This window comes from Dipodomys spectabilis, unplaced genomic scaffold (genome assembly GCF_019054845.1).
Source record: "Dipodomys spectabilis isolate Male_0828 unplaced genomic scaffold, ASM1905484v1 ptg000277l, whole genome shotgun sequence".
Classification (NCBI taxonomy): Eukaryota; Metazoa; Chordata; class Mammalia; order Rodentia; family Heteromyidae; genus Dipodomys; species Dipodomys spectabilis.
Window position 1 is genome coordinate 275,206 of NW_024870954.1, and position 19,795 is coordinate 295,000.

The 19,795-nt window shown below is 57.5% G+C and overlaps 1 protein-coding gene and 1 pseudogene across 1 annotated transcript in view; one reads left to right on the forward strand and one right to left on the reverse strand.

Annotated features, from left to right (window-relative positions):
* The first annotated feature begins 332 nt into the window (after positions 1 to 332).
* Positions 333 to 19,795, forward strand: part of Vipr2 (vasoactive intestinal peptide receptor 2) — an 81,916-nt gene continuing 62,453 nt past the window's right edge. The window contains exons 1-2 of the mRNA XM_042701022.1: positions 333 to 427; positions 6,112 to 6,211. Of these exons, the coding sequence (XP_042556956.1) occupies positions 374 to 427; positions 6,112 to 6,211 (154 nt within the window). The 5' untranslated portion in view covers positions 333 to 373. The remainder of the gene's footprint in view (positions 428 to 6,111; positions 6,212 to 19,795) is intronic.
* LOC122126414 lies at positions 2,702 to 5,835 on the reverse strand (annotated as a pseudogene).

Here is a 19,795-nt window from a genome sequence, read left to right on the forward strand (position 1 = left end):
GGGGCGGGGGCGGGGCGGGGCGGGGGGCGGGGCGGGGGGCGGGGGCGGGGCGGGGAGAGGGCAGCCAGGGAGGGGCGGGGCGAGGGCAGAGCCACGGGCGGGGCGGACGGCGCCCCCTGGGCGGCCTCGACCTTTTTATTCCCGTCTCCCAGCGCTCTGGAGGAGGCAGGGGAGGGGGCGGCTCGGGGCGGGGCTCGGGGCGGGGCTCGGGCTGGGGGGTGGTGGTAGGCGCGGGGCGCGGGGCGGGGCGCGGGGCGGGGCTTGAGCGCGGGGCGGGGCCGGGCGGCGGCGGGCGCGGGCCCCGCGGGGACCGAGCCCAGCCAGGCGTTGGGAGCCCGTGCGGGCGCTGGGGCGGCGGAGCGCCGAGCCCGGGATGAGGGCGCCCGCGCTGCTGAGCTGCTGCTGCTGCTGCTGGCTGCTGCTGCCGGTGAGTGCCGCCCGCGTCCCGCGGCCGGGCCGGACCCTCTCCCGGGCTGCGGGACCCGGAGGCGCAGCCCCACGGCCTCGCCAGAGGCGGGACCCGCGTCTTCTTTGACTCCAGTTAGATGAACTGGCTCGGCTGGTCGCTGCGCCCCGGCCGCGGGTCCCCTGCTGAGAGTTCCCGGGTCCCGGCCGCGGGTCCCCGAGTCCCGGGCTGGGGTCCCCGAGTCCCGGGCTGGGGTCCCCGAGTCCCGGGCTGGGGTCCCCGAGTCCCGGCCGCGGGTCCCCGAGTCCCGGGCTGGGGTCCCCGAGTCCCGGGCTGGGGTCCCCGAGTCCCGGGCTGGGGTCTCCGAGTCCCGGCCGCGGGTCCCCGAGTCCCGGGCTGGGGTCCCCGAGTCCCGGGCTGGGGTCCCCGAGTCCCGGGCTGGGGTCCCCGAGTCCCGGCCGCGGGTCCCCGAGTCCCGGGCTGGGGTCCCCGAGTCCCGGGCTGGGGTCCCCGAGTCCCGGGCTGGGGTCTCCGAGTCCCGGCCGCGGGTCCCCGAGTCCCGGGCTGGGTCCCCGAGTCCCAGGCTGGGGTCCCCGAGTCCCAGGCTGGGGTCCCCGAGTGCCAGGCTGGGGTCCCCGAGTCCCGGGCTGGGGTCCCCGAGTCCCGGGCTGGGGTCCCCGAGTCCCGGGCTGGGTCCCCGAGTTCCAGGCTGGGGTCCCCGAGTCCCGGGCTGGGGTCCCCGAGTCCCGGCCGCGGGTCCCCGAGTCCCGGGCTGGGGTCCCCGAGTGCCAGGCTGGGGTCCCCGAGTCCCGGGCTGGGGTCCCCGAGTCCCAGGCTGGGGTCCCCGAGTCCCGGGCTGGGGTCCCCGAGTCCCGTGCTGGGGTCCCCGAGTCCCAGGCTGGGGTCCCCGAGTCCCAGGCTGGGGTCCCCGAGTGCCAGGCTGGGGTCCCCGAGTCCCGGGCTGGGTCCCCGAGTTCCAGGCTGGGGTCCCCGAGTCCCGGGCTGGGGTCCCCGAGTCCCGGCCGCGGGTCCCCGAGTCCCGGGCTGGGGTCCCCGAGTGCCAGGCTGGGGTCCCCGAGTCCCGGGCTGGGGTCCCCGAGTCCCAGGCTGGGGTCCCCGAGTCCCGGGCTGGGGTCCCCGAGTCCCGTGCTGGGGTCCCCGAGTCCCGGCAGGTCGCTGCACCCGGTGGTCCCTCCGCACCGACGCCGCATCCTCCGCCCCCCGCCGGGCCCGGCTGGAGAGCGGCTGGGGGTGCGTAGCCTGGGCCCCTCCTGGCTCCGGGCCCGGCCGGTTCATGTCAGTGTCCGTGGGAACCCGAGGACCCGCGTGTTCCCGCAGAGCCTCGGCCGCGCGGCCCGGGGTTCAGCCTCCTCCTTGGCTCCGACCCCAGGGCCCCCGCCCTGAGCGTGGCACGCGTGTCTCACGGGCGCAACCCCTGTGCGTGTGGTGCGCACGTGTCAGGGCGCACCCCCTGTGCGTGGCTCGCGCGTGTTAGGGCGCAACCCCCTGTGCGTGGTGTGTGCGTGTCAGGGCGCACCCCCTGTGCGTGGCTCGCGAGTGTTAGGGCGCACCCCCCTGTGCGTGGTGTGTGCGTGTCAGGGCGCACCCCCCTGTGCGTGGCTCGCGCGTGTCAGGGCGCACCCCCGTGTGCGTGGCTCGCGCGTGTCAGGGCGCACCCCTCTGTGCGTGGTATGCGCGTGTCAGGGCGCACCCCCGTGTGCGTGGTATGCGCGTGTCAGGGCGCACCCCCGTGTGCGTGGTATGCGCGTGTCAGGGCGCACCCCTCTGTGCGTGGTATGCGCGTGTCAGGGCGCACCCCCGTGTGCGTGGTATGCGCGTGTCAGGGCGCACCCCCCTGTGCGTGGCTCGCGCGTGTCAGGGCGCACCCCCCTGTGCGTGGTGTGCGCGTGTCAGGGCGCACCCCCGTGTGCGTGGCTCGCGCGTGTCAGGGCGCACCCCTCTGTGCGTGGTATGCGCGTGTCAGGGCGCACCCCCCTGTGCGTGGCTCGCGCGTGTAGGACTCACCCCCGTGCGCGTGGTGTGCACGTGTCAGGGCGCACCCCCGTGCGCGTGGTATGCGCGTGTCAGGGCGCACCCCCCTGTGCGTGGTTCGCGCGTGTTAGGGCTCACCCCCGTGCGCGTGGTTCGCGCGTGTCAGGGTGCACCCCCGTGCGCGTGGTGTGCGCGTGTCAGGGTGCACCCCCCCTTGCTCGTGGCACACGCGTGTCAGGGCGCACCCCACGGCGGTGGGAGGAAGGCTCGCTCTTCTGGAGCTTTTGCGGCCAGCGCCCTTGTTTAAGGAAAACTGATCGCTGATCGAATTCTGGTTTTCCGGCGCGCGCCACGGCTCGGGTAGCCCCGGAGCCCGAAGATGACCCCAGAGCCCGAGATGACCAGGAGCCCAAGATGACCCCAGAGCCCGAGATGACCCCGGAGCCTGGAGATGACCCCGGAACCCAGAGATGACCCTGGAGGCCCAGAGAAGCCCCGGAACCTGGAGATGGCCCCGGAGCCCAGAGATGACCCCAGAGCCCAGAGCCTGGAGATGGCCCCAGAGACCTGGGGACGAATCTGCTCCAGTGGGCCTTCAAGTGTCCCAAAGCGCGTCCTGAAAATGCCGGCTACTCCCAGGCTTTGAGCACGTTTTTATTTTAAAATGGATATAGCCCTCACCAACTCTGAAATGTAGACAATCACCTGCTGATGTGTGAGAAACACAAGGCTTGCAGGGAACCTCTACGTTTGGTGGTTGAGTTAATAGATTAAGAAGAATCCAGCCTAGGTTTCTTCTTTTAATTCTGGTAGGAAATCTTGCATGGAATTCTGGATGACCTGTATCAGTAGGGGGGTAAACACAGATGGCCACAATATGGCCAAGGGTATGATTCTATTTCTTACTATTTTAGTAAAAGTAAAGTCTTAATGAGAGGAGAGAGTAAGGTCAAGACAGAGAAAGAGAAATACAGAGAGAAAGTGTGGAATATGAGATGAAGGGAGAAAAAGAAAGAGGAGCAGGAGGAGGGAGAAAAGAAGGAAGAAGAGAGAGAAGGAGAGAGAAGAGAAGGAGGGACGTGGGTGGCGGCTGGGGACAGCTACGGCCTTTTCCTCTCGCTGAGGTCTGAGACAGGCACAGAAACAAAGAATGTGAGTGTTTGTGAAGCAGAGTCGAGAACGGTGCTGAGATGCAAGCCTGCGGGCCTCTGCCTGCTACCTGCCGGTGGAGAGCATCGGTGACACCGCACACGGAGTCTGTGACCTGGCTGTGTGTCCTGACTAGAAACTGTCCATGGCTGTGGAACCACCGTGGTGTGGCTCTCCCCTCTGCCCTCCTTTCCCATGCCTCTCATCTATTCGAAAAACTCCTTTACATCAAGTGCTAGGGTCAAAATGATGACAGTTTTGTCTGTAAGGGTTAAGTTTCCATTGTGTCCTGAAACCTTTAAAAATACCATTATCCTCTTACAACCACAGTGAACACAGATGGTCCTCAGATGAGGCTCTGTGTATAGCACACCGTCCTTAAGAATAAACATGCGCTTACTTGAATCAAATCAAAGGCTATGAAGAGGATGGCCTTGAATAATGAGTCATTATGAGTTCGTTAAAAGAGCTCCATTGCCCTTAAATTAATACTAACAACAATGTAGTGTGTTAACTTTCCTGCTCAGAATCAAAAAAAACTTTATTTGATTTTCTTTCATTAAAAAAAACCTTTTACAAAGTGAAAAGATTTTTTATTATTAATAAGTTTTTTATTGTGAAAATACCACACAGAAGGGTTACAATTACATGAGCAAGGTAATGAGTGCATTTCTTATCTAACATTGGTGCTTCCTCCTTTGTTTTTCCTTTACCATCCCTGCCCTCCCATCTCCAGGACTACACTCCCCCCCCAACCCCACCTGCCAAAGTTGTAAAGTTTGTTTTCAACGACTTGTACATCCCATTGTTGCAATGGGTCCACTTGTATCCCTATTTTGAACCTGTATCCCTATTTCGATGATTTGTTTTTTTCCCTTCCCCTCCCCAAATTATACCAACATCAAATACAGTGAAAGCAGGGGTTATACCATGGGGGAGGGACATACAAAGCAACAAAGAAATCATCTTATAAATATGTTAGAAACAATCACAAGAAAGAAAAACCACTTGAGTCCTTATCCTAGGGTTCATTTCACTTCACATCAACTTATCTGACCGTTTCTGCTTGATTCAGACATGTACTAGTAATTGCAAATAAGGGAAACCATGGGACCTATGTTTCTTTGGGCCTGGCTTACTTCACTTAATATAATTTTTTTCCAAGTCTTTCCATTTCCTAACAAATGGGGCAAAGAAAATGAAAGTGATCACTTTTTTATTTTTTTTAATACTATTTTATTTATACTCATGAAAAAATGGCTAAAGCTATCATATTTATAGTCATACTGATACTGGAAGCAGGATTCAGAAAAAATCATATTTAAATTCTGTAAAGAACAATTGATAAAACGCTGATTGGTTATAGAGAGCAGAGTAGGAAGAAAAGAATAAGCTATAATTTTCCTTTTCATTAAAGAGAAGCACCCGCTGAACTTATTATATATATATATGTCTACACCACAACATAATACATAATGTAGTGATTGTACTGATTTTATTACATTTACTAAGCCATTTTATGTTCCTCGCTCTCAGTACAAAGAAATAAAACACCATGGAAGGAAAAATATGTCCTCATTGTTACAGGAAGAGGGTCTGCTGTGCCCTTACCTCCCGAGAGTCCTCTACCACAGGGAACACTCAAAGGCTCAAGTGAGCAACACAGCATTTTGATTCTGACCCACTTCCCAGGACCCCATGCATGTGTGGTGGCTGCAGAGCGATCGGCTGAACCATGTCAGCTTGTCCCTATTCTTCCTCACAAAGTGAGTGTAATGCCTGGTCCACCTATAAACTACACCTACAGGCTGCGTCTCTAGTGTAAGGTGGAAGAGAGGCCCATTCTTACTTGCATACTTACATACAGAGAAAAGCCTTGTGGTCTAAAGATCACTGGATTGACTTGGGTTGTTGTAACAAGATGAGGTATACATCAAAACCACTACTTTGATCACTTCTTCAAACAACAGAGCAAGTTCCTTTTCTAGGCTGACAATTAGTGCTGTGTTGGCATTGCTACTGGCTATAAAACTCAGCAGGAGAGGTAAAGGATTGAATCGAACCACTTGGCAGGTGTTAAAGTAACAGATGATGCTTTTATTCTTTAAAAGTCCAAGTTTGCTCCCTTGGTCTATTGCAAGTGCAAAAGTAGATAAGAAGCCGGATCACAAGGCATGGTCAGCAAGCATTGTCATCGGCCAGTTTGGTAACAGGTACACCATCTCTATCTGACACAGTAGTATGGAGTCCTTCAATTCATAGAGACATCACTTTAGGTCATCTGCCATGATGACCTCTCACAGGATCAATCTTGCACACCGGGGTTACTTGCCACTGGAATGTCCCCACCATACTTGAGCTAAAGACAAATCCCCTGCCAGCTCCTGTCACCTGGCTTGTGACCTCGTTAGTGCTCCTGGAAGCATTTGCTAGGCCTTCACAGCCAAGTGACTGATCACTTTTACATGAGTGTTAGTTTGAAAGCAGTTTAGAATCATGTTGATTTTTGCTTGACTTGCCTCTTGCACAATTTAGATGCTTCTATTTCTTTCAACCTTGAACAGGTGAACAGCATCCATCCAGAATGCCGGTTTCATCTGGAAATACAGGAGGAAGAAACAAAATGTGCAGAGCTTCTAAGCACTCAACCCAAAAGCCACAGAGGTAGGTCCTGGACGGGCTCATCTGCTCATTTGGGAAAGGCAGACTTCTTCGCATAGCCTCCTCTCCTGACTGTGGGCGGGTACTGATGGGTCGGGTCTGCCTTTCCCAGTGTTAGCACACTGCAAGCAAACCTCACGTAGCAGTGTGCCAGGGAGGGCATCGTGCAAACCTTGTAAAAGAAAGCCTCGGTCTCTAACAGCAACGGTTTCCCTGGCTTGATAACAGTCACAATTACGTTTTCAAAGTCAGCTCTAATTTTTCAAGAACTGAGCATTTGTTTGAATTCTTCCATTTTAAATCTTGGCCATTCTTATTACAGTGACTTTAGTCCATTTAATAATGATAGAAACTCACCCCAAAACCTTATGAACACTGAAATAATACTTTTATTTTCTTGAAGACAGACCTGTTGTAAACCCTGTGAACCTGTCCACTCTGTTCTCGGTTGGTCAGAAAGAGACTGACCGGGCCTCCCACAGAAGGGCTTTGGGACAGCACCCATTCATCAAAAGTAACAACAACTTTTATCTTTGTGCTTTCTTTTTTGCCAGCCCTAGGGCTTGAACTCAGGGCCAAGGTGTTTCGCTGAGTCTCTTTGTGCTTAAAGTGAGGCTCTACCACTTGTGCCACAGTACCACTTCCAGCCTGTTCTGAATAGTTTATGGAAGATAAGAGTCTCACAGACTTTCCTGCCCAGGCTAGCCTTGAACCGCAATCCTCAGATCTCAGCTAGCATTATAAGTGTGAGCCACAGGAGCCTGGCCTTGTGCTTTCTTTTTCTATGATCTATGCCACAATTTTATCTTCTTCAAGAAAGAAAGTAAAATCAAAGTAAGGTTCTGTTAAAACAGCCCACAGACCTCCAGCAGACCTCAGAATCTGGTCTTGGTTCTAGACTGGTCTTTCCAATAGAACTCAAGATGAGCCATACAACTGATTTAAGTTTTTCTAGTAGCCACGTGAAGTAAAAGAGAGGCATGTAATGTAGGTTTTAATTTTACATTTACCCAAATGTATCTAATTCTTTATCATTTTGACTTTTGTTCAATATAAAGTTATTACTTTAAATTATTTTATGCTGTCTTAGAACCTAGAATATTTCTAGTGAGCATTGAGCCCCACTGAGGCCACATTTCAGAGATCTGTAGCCAAAGGCAGCCTGTGGCTCTGAGGCTGGACAGAGCAGCGCCTTTGCCTTTCCTGTCCCTTAAAGAAAGAGTCCCAGGACTCTTTCTAGCCTTCAATACCTGTGATCCTGACACACACACACACACACACACACACACACACACACAGATCTCAAGGCCACACCCTCCAAATTGTCTTGCGGAACTCTGTCCAGAGAGTATGTGTCCAGGAGCTCAGCTTTGTAGCACCTGCCGGAAGGCAGTCTCTATGAAGAATGCAGGCTGACCTTGATGATCACAGCCTCAGGGAGAATCCAGAGCTCAGGACCGCTGGATTGGGAAGACAGACCGTTGGAGCCATGAGCCCTGGGGTCCTGGGAAGAGCAGCCTCACCCCAGCCAGCTGCTCACCAAGGAGATGCAGGTTACAAAATGCCCAGCTCCCGATTTTTATAGGATTAAGCAGGAAGAAAGCTTTATGTAAAATACTTAATTTTTTAAAGTTTGAAAACAGTACTTTAAAAAAAAAAAAAAGGAGCCAGGCACTCTGTGTCCAGCGCTGGCCTGGGGCTGGCAGTGGCTCTCCGGTGTGCGTACACCCACTTGCCGAGCCTACACTCCCCTACAGCACACCAGCACGTGGAGAATGCTCATATCTGTGTGTGGACACCAGCAGGTTCCTGGGCTGCTGTACCCCAGGAAGAGCTGGAGAATACTGCTTGCTTGCTTGGGTACAAGTGACTCAGTCTAGACTGTAGGATGCCCCTGTTCTCTCAGTTCTAGACTGTAGGATGCTTCCTTGTTCTCAGTTCTAGACTGTAGGATGCTTCCTTGTTCTCTCAGATCTAGACTGTAGGATGCTTCCTTGTTATCTCAGCTCTAGACTGTAGGATGCCCCTGTTCTCTCAGTTCTAGACTGTAGGATGCCCCTGTTCTCTCAGTTCTAGACTGTAGGATGCTTCCTTGTTATCTCAGTTCTAGACTGTAGGATGCTTCCTTGTTATCTCAGTTCTAGACTGTAGGATGCCCCTGTTCTCTCAGTTCTAGACTGTAGGATGCCCCTGTTCTCTCAGTTCTAGACTGTAGGATGCTTCCTTGTTCTCTCAGATCTAGACTGTAGGATGCTTCCTTGTTATCTCAGTTCTAGACTGTAGGATGCTTCCTTGTTCTCTCAGTTCTAGACTGTAGGATGCTTCCTTGTTCTCTCAGTTCTAGACTGTAGGATGCTTCCTTGTTCTCTCAGTTCTAGACTGTAGGATGCTTCCTTGTTCTCTCAGTTCTAGACTGTAGGATGCTTCCTTGTTATCTCAGCTCTAGACTGTAGGATGCCCCTGTTCTCTCAGATCTAGACTGTAAGATGCCCCTGTTCTCTCAGTTCTAGACTGTAGGATGCTTCCTTGTTCTCTCAGATCTAGACTGTAGGATGCTTCCTTGTTATCTCAGCTCTAGACTGTAGGATGCCCCTGTTCTCTCAGATCTAGACTGTAGGATGCCCCTGTTCTCTCAGTTCTAGACTGTAGGATGCCCCTGTTCTCTCAGTTCTAGACTGTAGGATGCTTCCTTGTTATCTCAGTTCTAGACTGTAGGATGCTTCCTTGTCCTCTCAGTTCTAGACTGTAGGATGCTCCTGTTCTCTCAGTTCTAGACTGTAGGATGTTTCCTTGTTCTCTCAGATCTAGACTGTAGGATGCTTCCTTGTTTTCTCAGTTCTAGACTGTAGGATGCCCCTGTTCTCTCAGTTCTAGACTGTAGGATGCTTCCTTGTTATCTCAGTTCTAGACTGTAGGATGCTTCCTTGTTATCTCAGATCTAGACTGTAGGATGCTTCCTTGTTATCTCAGTTCTAGACTGTAGGATGCCCCTGTTCTCTCAGTTCTAGACTGTAGGATGCCCCTGTTCTCTCAGTTCTAGACTGTAGGATGCTTCCTTGTTATCTCAGTTCTAGACTGTAGGATGCTTCCTTGTTATCTCAGTTCTAGACTGTAGGATGCCCCTGTTCTCTCAGTTCTAGACTGTAGGATGCTTCCTTGTTTTCTCAGTTCTAGACTGTAGGATGCCCCTGTTCTCTCAGTTCTAGACTGTAGGATGCTTCCTTGTTATCTCAGTTCTAGACTGTAGGATGCTTCCTTGTTATCTCAGATCTAGACTGTAGGATGCTTCCTTGTTATCTCAGTTCTAGACTGTAGGATGCCCCTGTTCTCTCAGTTCTAGACTGTAGGATGCCCCTGTTCTCTCAGTTCTAGACTGTAGGATGCTTCCTTGTTATCTCAGTTCTAGACTGTAGGATGCTTCCTTGTTCTCTCAGATCTAGACTGTAGGATGCTTCCTTGTTATCTCAGCTCTAGACTGTAGGATGCCCCTGTTCTCTCAGTTCTAGACTGTAGGATGCCCCTGTTCTCTCAGTTCTAGACTGTAGGATGCTTCCTTGTTATCTCAGTTCTAGACTGTAGGATGCTTCCTTGTTATCTCAGTTCTAGACTGTAGGATGCCCCTGTTCTCTCAGTTCTAGACTGTAGGATGCTTCCTTGTTCTCTCAGTTCTAGACTGTAGGATGCTTCCTTGTTATCTCAGTTCTAGACTGTAGGATGCTTCCTTGTTCTCTCAGATCTAGACTGTAGGATGCTTCCTTGTTATCTCAGCTCTAGACTGTAGGATGCCCCTGTTCTCTCAGTTCTAGACTGTAGGATGCCCCTGTTCTCTCAGTTCTAGACTGTAGGATGCTTCCTTGTTCTCTCAGATCTAGACTGTAGGATGCTTCCTTGTTCTCTCAGATCTAGACTGTAGGATGCTTCCTTGTTCTCTCAGTTCTAGACTGTAGGATGCTTCCTTGTTCTCAGTTCTAGACTGTAGGATGCTTCCTTGTTCTCTCAGATCTAGACTGTAGGATGCTTCCTTGTTATCTCAGCTCTAGACTGTAGGATGCCCCTGTTCTCTCAGTTCTAGACTGTAGGATGCCCCTGTTCTCTCAGTTCTAGACTGTAGGATGCTTCCTTGTTATCTCAGTTCTAGACTGTAGGATGCTTCCTTGTTATCTCAGTTCTAGACTGTAGGATGCCCCTGTTCTCTCAGTTCTAGACTGTAGGATGCCCCTGTTCTCTCAGTTCTAGACTGTAGGATGCTTCCTTGTTATCTCAGTTCTAGACTGTAGGATGCTTCCTTGTTATCTCAGTTCTAGACTGTAGGATGCCCCTGTTCTCTCAGTTCTAGACTGTAGGATGCTTCCTTGTTCTCTCAGTTCTAGACTGTAGGATGCTTCCTTGTTATCTCAGTTCTAGACTGTAGGATGCTTCCTTGTTCTCTCAGATCTAGACTGTAGATGCTTCCTTGTTATCTCAGCTCTAGACTGTAGGATGCCCCTGTTCTCTCAGTTCTAGACTGTAGGATGCCCCTGTTCTCTCAGTTCTAGACTGTAGGATGCTTCCTTGTTATCTCAGTTCTAGACTGTAGGATGCTTCCTTGTTATCTCAGTTCTAGACTGTAGGATGCCCCTGTTCTCTCAGTTCTAGACTGTAGGATGCTTCCTTGTTCTCTCAGTTCTAGACTGTAGGATGCTTCCTTGTTATCTCAGTTCTAGACTGTAGGATGCTTCCTTGTTCTCTCAGATCTAGACTGTAGGATGCTTCCTTGTTATCTCAGCTCTAGACTGTAGGATGCCCCTGTTCTCTCAGTTCTAGACTGTAGGATGCCCCTGTTCTCTCAGTTCTAGACTGTAGGATGCTTCCTTGTTCTCTCAGATCTAGACTGTAGGATGCTTCCTTGTTCTCTCAGATCTAGACTGTAGGATGCTTCCTTGTTCTCTCAGTTCTAGACTGTAGGATGCTTCCTTGTTATCTCAGATCTAGACTGTAGGATGCTTCCTTGTTCTCTCAGTTCTAGACTGTAGGATGCCCCTGTTCTCTCAGTTCTAGACTGTAGGATGCCCCTGTTCTCTCAGATCTAGACTGTAGGATGCTTCCTTGTTCTCTCAGTTCTAGACTGTAGGATGCCCCCTGTTCTCTCAGATCTAGACTGTAGGATGCTTCCTTGTTCTCTCAGTTCTAGACTGTAGGATGCTTCCTTGTTATCTCAGATCTAGACTGTAGGATGCTTCCTTGTTATCTCAGTTCTAGACTGTAGGATGCTTCCTTGTTATCTCAGATCTAGACTGTAGGATGCTTCCTTGTTCTCTCAGTTCTAGACTGTAGGATGCTTCCTTGTTCTCTCAGTTCTAGACTGTAGGATGCTTCCTTGTTCTCTCAGTTCTAGACTGTAGGATGCCCCTGTTCTCTCAGATCTAGACTGTAGGATGCTTCCTTGTTCTCTCAGATCTAGACTGTAGGATGCTTCCTTGTTCTCTCAGTTCTAGACTGTAGGATGCCCCTGTTCTCTCAGATCTAGACTGTAGGATGCTTCCTTGTTATCTCAGTTCTAGACTGTAGGATGCTTCCTTGTTCTCTCAGTTCTAGACTGTAGGATGCTTCCTTGTTATCTCAGCTCTAGACTGTAGGATGCTTCCTTGTTATCTCAGTTCTAGACTATAGGATGCTCACCTTTTATCTCAGTTCTAGACTATAGGATGCCCCCACCCCTGTTTGGTGCAAATGGGAAAACTTACTTGGTTTATTTGCAGTCTCAAAAGTCTTCTTGGATGGCACTTACATTGATGGTTCTTACTTTCCATTTTAGTTTTATAGAAAAAATATTTTTATCTGATTTATTCTACTGTTTGACTTGAAAAAAGTGTTTGGTTGCCAGCCTCCCAGCCCTGGGGAAGAGGCAGAGCTGACCCAGCCCACCTTCCCTGTGAAAACAACCTGGGTCCATGGTGCTTTCTACTTGCAGTCCGAGTGAGGGCTCTCGTGCTAGTGCACAGAGGTGATGGACCAGAGCCTGACAGGGACAGCGCGAGCTGAGCCTTCTGGTGGGCCAGGCCGTGGGAAGGGAGCGGACAGGGGCCTCGTTCCACTAGAAGGGACACTGTGGACGAGGAAGGAGCAGTGACACAAGGTGTATAGTCTGATATGGAATCTTGCTCTTCGTTACATGATGAATCAATGTTTTAAAAAGCATGTAACAAATCCTAACAAAAACTAGTCTCAAGGCTAAGCGTGTTCAAAACACTCACTCTGGGGCCAAGGAGTTGTTCTTGCCTTTGTGACAATGCTGCTCAGACCAACGGAACCCTGCAGTGAACGGAGCCCTGCAAGACCTCCATCTGGGAATGCCTCCCGGAAGCCCCGGGGGCCTGTGCTGGCGGGCGGGAGGGGCGGGAGGGGCAGCCCTGCAAGCCACGCGCCAGGGCCGGGGAGGGCAGGACCGCCACGTGACTCTGCCCCCCATGCCCGTCTGCAGACTCCAGGGCTTGCCCAGCGAGGTGAGGTCTGACTGAAGCAGAGGTAGGGGGCCAGGTCAGTGTAGGGCAGAGTCGCTGACTGTGGGGAGTGCTGACTGGCTTCTGTCTCCCTGTGGGGAGGCCTGGGAGGTTTTGAGATCATTCCCCACTTGGGCCTCGCACGGTGGTCCACCGCAGCTTCCAGGTGCTGGAGAAGACTGGTGTCTCCTGAGACCCAGCCCCACCCTAAGAACCCTGAGCTGCCGCAGGGCTCCCCTAAGCACTGGGTGACACCACTCTGCCACTCCAGCATTTTTCCAGAAGGCAGTGGGCAGGCAAGGCCATGTCACAAGATGCCCGTGCAACGTCCCTCACGGGCCCCGCAGTGACCCCGTGGGAGGTCCCTCACGGGCCCTGCAGTGACCCCATGGGACATCCCTCACAGACCCCGCAGTGACCCCGTGGGACGTCCCTCACAGACCCCGCACTGACCCCGTGGGACGTCCCTCACAGGCCCCATGTGACCCCGTGGGACGTCCCTCACAGACCCCATGTGACCCCGTGGGACGTCCCTCACAGACCCCGCACTGACCCCGTGGGACGTCCCTCACAGACCCCATGTGACCCCGTGGGACGTCCCTCACAGACCCCATGTGACCCCGTGGGACGTCCCTCACAGACCCCGCAGTGACCCCGTGGGACGTCCCTCACAGACCCCATGTGACCCCGTGGGACGTCCCTCACAGACCCCGCACTGACCCCGTGGGACGTCCCTCACAGGCCCCGCACTGACCCCCGTGGGACGTCCCTCACTGACCCTGCACTGACCCCGTGGGACGTCCCTCACAGACCCCGCACTGACCCCGAGGGACGTCCCTCACAGGCCTCATGTGACCCCGGTGGGATGTCCCTCACAGACCCCATGTGACCCCGTGGGACGTCCCTCACAGACCCCATGTGACCCCCGTGGGACGTCCCTCACAGACCCCGCAGTGACCCCATGGGACGTCCCTCACAGACCCCATGTGACCCCGTGGGACGTCCCTCACAGACCCCGCACTGACCCCGTGGGACGTCCCTCACAGACCCCGCAGTGACCCCGTGGGACGTCCCTCACAGACCCCATGTGACCCCGTGGGACGTCCCTCACAGACCCCGCAGTGACCCCGTGGGACGTCCCTCACAGGCCTCATGTGACCCCGTGGGACATCCCTCACAGACCCCGCACTGACCCCGTGGGACGTCCCTCACAGTCCCCGCACTGACCCCGTGGGACGTCCCTCACAGACCCCGCAGTGACCCCGTGGGACGTCCCTCACAGACCTCATGTGACCCCGTGGGAAATCCCTCACAGACCCCGCACTGACCCCGTGGGACGTCCCTCACAGGCCCCGCACTGACCCCGTGGGACGTCCCTCACTGACCCCGCACTGACCCCGTGGGACGTCCCTCACAGACCCCGCACTGACCCCGTGGGACGTCCCTCACAGGCCCCACACTGACCCCGTGGGACGTCCCTCACAGACCCCGCACTGACCCCGTGGGATGTCCCTCACAGACCCCGCAGTGACCCCGTGGGACGTCCCTCACAGGCCTCATGTGACCCCGTGGGACGTCCCTCACTGACCCCGCAGTGACCCCGTTGGACGTCCCTCACAGGCCTCATGTGACCCCGTGGGACGTCCCTCACAGACCCCATGTGACCCCGTGGGACGTCCCTCACAGACCCCATGTGACCCCGTGGGACGTCCCTCACAGACCCTATGTGACCCCGTGGCACGTCCCTCAGAGACCCCATGTGACCCCCGTGGGATGTCCCTCACGGGCCCCGCAGTGACCCCATGGGACGTCCCTCACAGACCCCGCAGTGACCCCATGGGACGTCCCTCACAGACCCCGCACTGACCCCGTGGGACGTCCCTCACAGACCCCGCACTGACCCCGTGGAACGTCCCTCACAGACCCCGCAGTGACCCCGTGGGACGTCCCTCACAGACCCCATGTGACCCCGTGGGACATCCCTCACAGACCCCGCAGTGACCCCGTGGGACGTCCCTCACAGGCCCCCGCAGTGACCCCGTGGGACGTCCCTCACAGGCCCCATGTGACCCCGTGGGACGTCCCTCACAGACCCCATGTGACCCCATGGGACGTCCCTCACAGACCCCATGTGGCCCCATGGGACGTCCCTCACAGACCCCATGTGACCCCATGGGACGTCCCTCACAGACCCCGCACTGACCCTGTGGGACGTCCCTCACAGACCCCATGTGACCCCATGGGACGTCCTTCACAGACCCCATGTGACCCCGTGGGATGTCCCTCACAGACCCCATGTGACCCCGTGGGACGTCCCTCACAGACCCCATGTGACCCCGTGGGACGTCCCTCACAGGCCTCATGTGACCCCGTGGGACGTCCCTCACAGACCCCATGTGACCCCGTGGGACGTCCCTCACAGACCCCATGTGACCCCGTGGGACGTCCCTCACAGACCCCATGTGACCCCGTGGGACGTCCCTCACAGACCCCATGTGACCCCGTGGGATGTCCCTCACGGGCCCCGCAGTGACCCCATGGGACGTCCCTCACAGACCCCATGTGACCCCGTGGGACGTCCCTCACAGACCCCATGTGACCTTGTGGGACGTCCCTCACAGACCCCGCAGTGACCCCGTGGGACGTCCCTCACAGACCCCGCAGTGACCCCGTGGGACGTCCCTCACAGGCCTCATGTGACCCCGTGGGACATCCCTCACAGACCCCGCACTGACCCCGTGGGACGTCCCTCACAGGCCCCCGCACTGACCCCGTGGGACGTCCCTCACTGACCCCGCACTGACCCCGTGGGACGTCCCTCACAGACCCCGCACTGACCCCGAGGGACGTCCCTCACAGGCCCCGCACTGACCCCGTGGGACGTCCCTCACAGACCCCGCACTGACCCCGTGGGACGTCCCTCACAGACCCCGCACTGACCCCGTGGGATGTCCCTCACAGACCCCGCACTGACCCCCGTGGGACGTCCCTCACAGGCCTCATGTGACCCCCGTGGGACGTCCCTCACAGACCCCGCAGTGACCCCGTTGGACGTCCCTCACAGGCCTCATGTGACCCCGTGGGACGTCCCTCACAGACCCCATGTGACCCCGTGGGACGTCCCTCACAGACCCCATGTGACCCCGTGGGACGTCCCTCACAGACCCCGCACTGACCCCGTGGGACGTCCCTCACAGACCCCATGTGACCCCGTGGGACGTCCCTCACAGACCCCATGTGACCCCGTGGGACGTCCCTCACAGACCCCGCAGTGACCCCGTGGGACGTCCCTCACAGACCCCATGTGACCCCGTGGGACGTCCCTCACAGACCCCGCACTGACCCCGTGGGACGTCCCTCACAGGCCCCGCACTGACCCCGTGGGACGTCCCTCACTGACCCTGCACTGACCCCGTGGGACGTCCCCTCACAGACCCCGCACTGACCCCGAGGGACGTCCCTCACAGGCCTCATGTGACCCCGTGGGATGTCCCTCACAGACCCCATGTGACCCCGTGGGACGTCCCTCACAGACCCCATGTGACCCCGTGGGACGTCCCTCACAGACCCCGCAGTGACCCCATGGGACGTCCCTCACAGACCCCATGTGACCCCGTGGGACGTCCCTCACAGACCCCGCACTGACCCCGTGGGACGTCCCTCACAGACCCCGCAGTGACCCCGTGGGACGTCCCTCACAGACCCCATGTGACCCCGTGGGACGTCCCTCACAGACCCCGCAGTGACCCCGTGGGACGTCCCTCACAGGCCTCATGTGACCCCGTGGGACATCCCTCACAGACCCCGCACTGACCCCGTGGGACGTCCCTCACAGTCCCCGCACTGACCCCGTGGGACGTCCCTCACAGACCCCGCAGTGACCCCCGTGGGACGTCCCTCACAGACCTCATGTGACCCCGTGGGAAATCCCTCACAGACCCCGCACTGACCCCGTGGGACGTCCCTCACAGGCCCCGCACTGACCCCGTGGGACGTCCCTCACTGACCCCGCACTGACCCCGTGGGACGTCCCTCACAGACCCCGCACTGACCCCGTGGGACGTCCCTCACAGGCCCCACACTGACCCCGTGGGACGTCCCTCACAGACCCCGCACTGACCCCGTGGGATGTCCCTCACAGACCCCGCAGTGACCCCGTGGGACGTCCCTCACAGGCCTCATGTGACCCCGTGGGACGTCCCTCACTGACCCCGCAGTGACCCCGTTGGACGTCCCTCACAGGCCTCATGTGACCCCGTGGGACGTCCCTCACAGACCCCATGTGACCCCGTGGGACGTCCCTCACAGACCCCATGTGACCCCGTGGGACGTCCCTCACAGACCCTATGTGACCCCGTGGCACGTCCCTCAGAGACCCCATGTGACCCCGTGGGATGTCCCTCACGGGCCCCGCAGTGACCCCATGGGACGTCCCTCACAGACCCCGCAGTGACCCCATGGGACGTCCCTCACAGACCCCGCACTGACCCCGTGGGACGTCCCTCACAGACCCCGCACTGACCCCGTGGAACGTCCCTCACAGACCCCGCAGTGACCCCGTGGGACGTCCCTCACAGACCCCATGTGACCCCGTGGGACATCCCTCACAGACCCCGCAGTGACCCCGTGGGACGTCCCTCACAGGCCCCGCAGTGACCCCGTGGGACGTCCCTCACAGGCCCCATGTGACCCCGTGGGACGTCCCTCACAGACCCCATGTGACCCCATGGGACGTCCCTCACAGACCCCATGTGGCCCCATGGGACGTCCCTCACAGACCCCATGTGACCCCATGGGACGTCCCTCACAGACCCCGCACTGACCCTGTGGGACGTCCCTCACAGACCCCATGTGACCCCATGGGACGTCCTTCACAGACCCCATGTGACCCCGTGGGATGTCCCTCACAGACCCCATGTGACCCCGTGGGACGTCCCTCACAGACCCCATGTGACCCCGTGGGACGTCCCTCACAGGCCTCATGTGACCCCGTGGGACGTCCCTCACAGACCCCATGTGACCCCGTGGGACGTCCCTCACAGACCCCATGTGACCCCGTGGGACGTCCCTCACAGACCCCATGTGACCCCGTGGGACGTCCCTCACAGACCCCATGTGACCCCGTGGGATGTCCCTCACGGGCCCCGCAGTGACCCCATGGGACGTCCCTCACAGACCCCATGTGACCCCGTGGGACGTCCCTCACAGACCCCATGTGACCTTGTGGGACGTCCCTCACAGACCCCGCAGTGACCCCGTGGGACGTCCCTCACAGACCCCGCAGTGACCCCGTGGGACGTCCCTCACAGGCCTCATGTGACCCCGTGGGACATCCCTCACAGACCCCGCACTGACCCCGTGGGACGTCCCTCACAGGCCCCGCACTGACCCCGTGGGACGTCCCTCACTGACCCCGCACTGACCCCGTGGGACGTCCCTCACAGACCCCGCACTGACCCCGAGGGACGTCCCTCACAGGCCCCGCACTGACCCCGTGGGACGTCTCTCACAGACCCCGCACTGACCCCGTGGGACGTCCCTCACAGACCCCGCACTGACCCCGTGGGATGTCCCTCACAGACCCCGCACTGACCCCGTGGGACGTCCCTCACAGGCCTCATGTGACCCCCGTGGGACGTCCCTCACAGACCCCGCAGTGACCCCGTTGGACGTCCCTCACAGGCCTCATGTGACCCCGTGGGACGTCCCTCACAGACCCCATGTGACCCCGTGGGACGTCCCTCACAGACCCCATGTGACCCCGTGGGACGTCCCTCACAGACCCCATGTGACCCCGTGGCACGTCCCTCACAGACCCCATGTGACCCCGTGGGATGTCCCTCACGGGCCCCGCAGTGACCCCATGGGACGTCCCTCACAGACCCCGCAGTGACCCCATGGGACGTCCCTCACAGACCCCGCACTGACCCCGTGGGACGTCCCTCACAGACCCCGCAGTGACCCCGTGGGACGTCCCTCACAGACCCCATGTGACCCCGTGGGACGTCCCTCACAGACCCCATGTGACCCCGTGGGACGTCCCTCACAGACCCCATGTGACCCCATGGGACGTCCCTCACAGACCCCATGTGACCCCGTGGGATGTCCCTCACAGACCCCGCACTGACCCCGTGGGACGTCCCTCACAGACCCCATGTGACCCCGTGGGACGTCCCTCACAGACCCCATGTGACCCCATGGGACGTCCCTCACAGACCCCATGTGACCCCGTGGGACGTCCCTCACAGACCCCATGTGACCTTGTGGGACGTCCCTCACAGACCCCATGTGACCCCGTGGGACGTCCCTCACAGACCACATGTGACCCCGTGGGACGTCCCTCACAGACCACATGTGACCCCGTGGGACGTCCCTCACAGACCCCGCAGTGACCCCGTGGGACGTCCCTCACAGAACCCGCAGTGACCCCGTGGACGTCCCTCACAGACCCCGCAGTGACCCCGTGGGACGTCCCTCACAGACCCCGCACTGACCCCGTGGGATGTCCCTCACAGACCCCATGTGACCCCGTGGGACGTCCCTCACAGACCCCATGTGACCCCGTGGGACGTCCCTCACAGACCCCATGTGACCCCGTGGGACGTCCCTCACAGACCCCATGTGACTCCGTGGGACGTCCCTCACAGACCCCGCAGTGACCCCGTGGGACGTCCCTCACAGACCCCGCACTGACCCCGTGGGACGTCCCTCACAGACCCCGCAGTGACCCCGTGGGACGTCCCTCACAGACCCCGCACTGACCCCATGGGACGTCCCTCACAGACCCCATGTGACCCCGTGGGACGTCCCTCACAGGCCCCGCAGTGACCCCGTGGGACGTCCCTCACAGACCCCATGTGACCCCATGGGACGTCCCTCACAGACCCCGCACTGACCCCGTGGGACGTCCCTCACAGACCCCGCGGTGACCTCATCCTGCTTTATTATCTGAGTGTGCTGTGCTGTCTGTCAGCCCAGTGGCTATAGCTTACTGTGAACAGGGCCCTTCTGTCTACTGTCCTGGAAAGAGAGACATCTGGTTCCTGTGATGTATTTCAAATCTTATTCAGTACTTGGCCCTTAAAGTCTGTAAAAAGCACCAGGCACT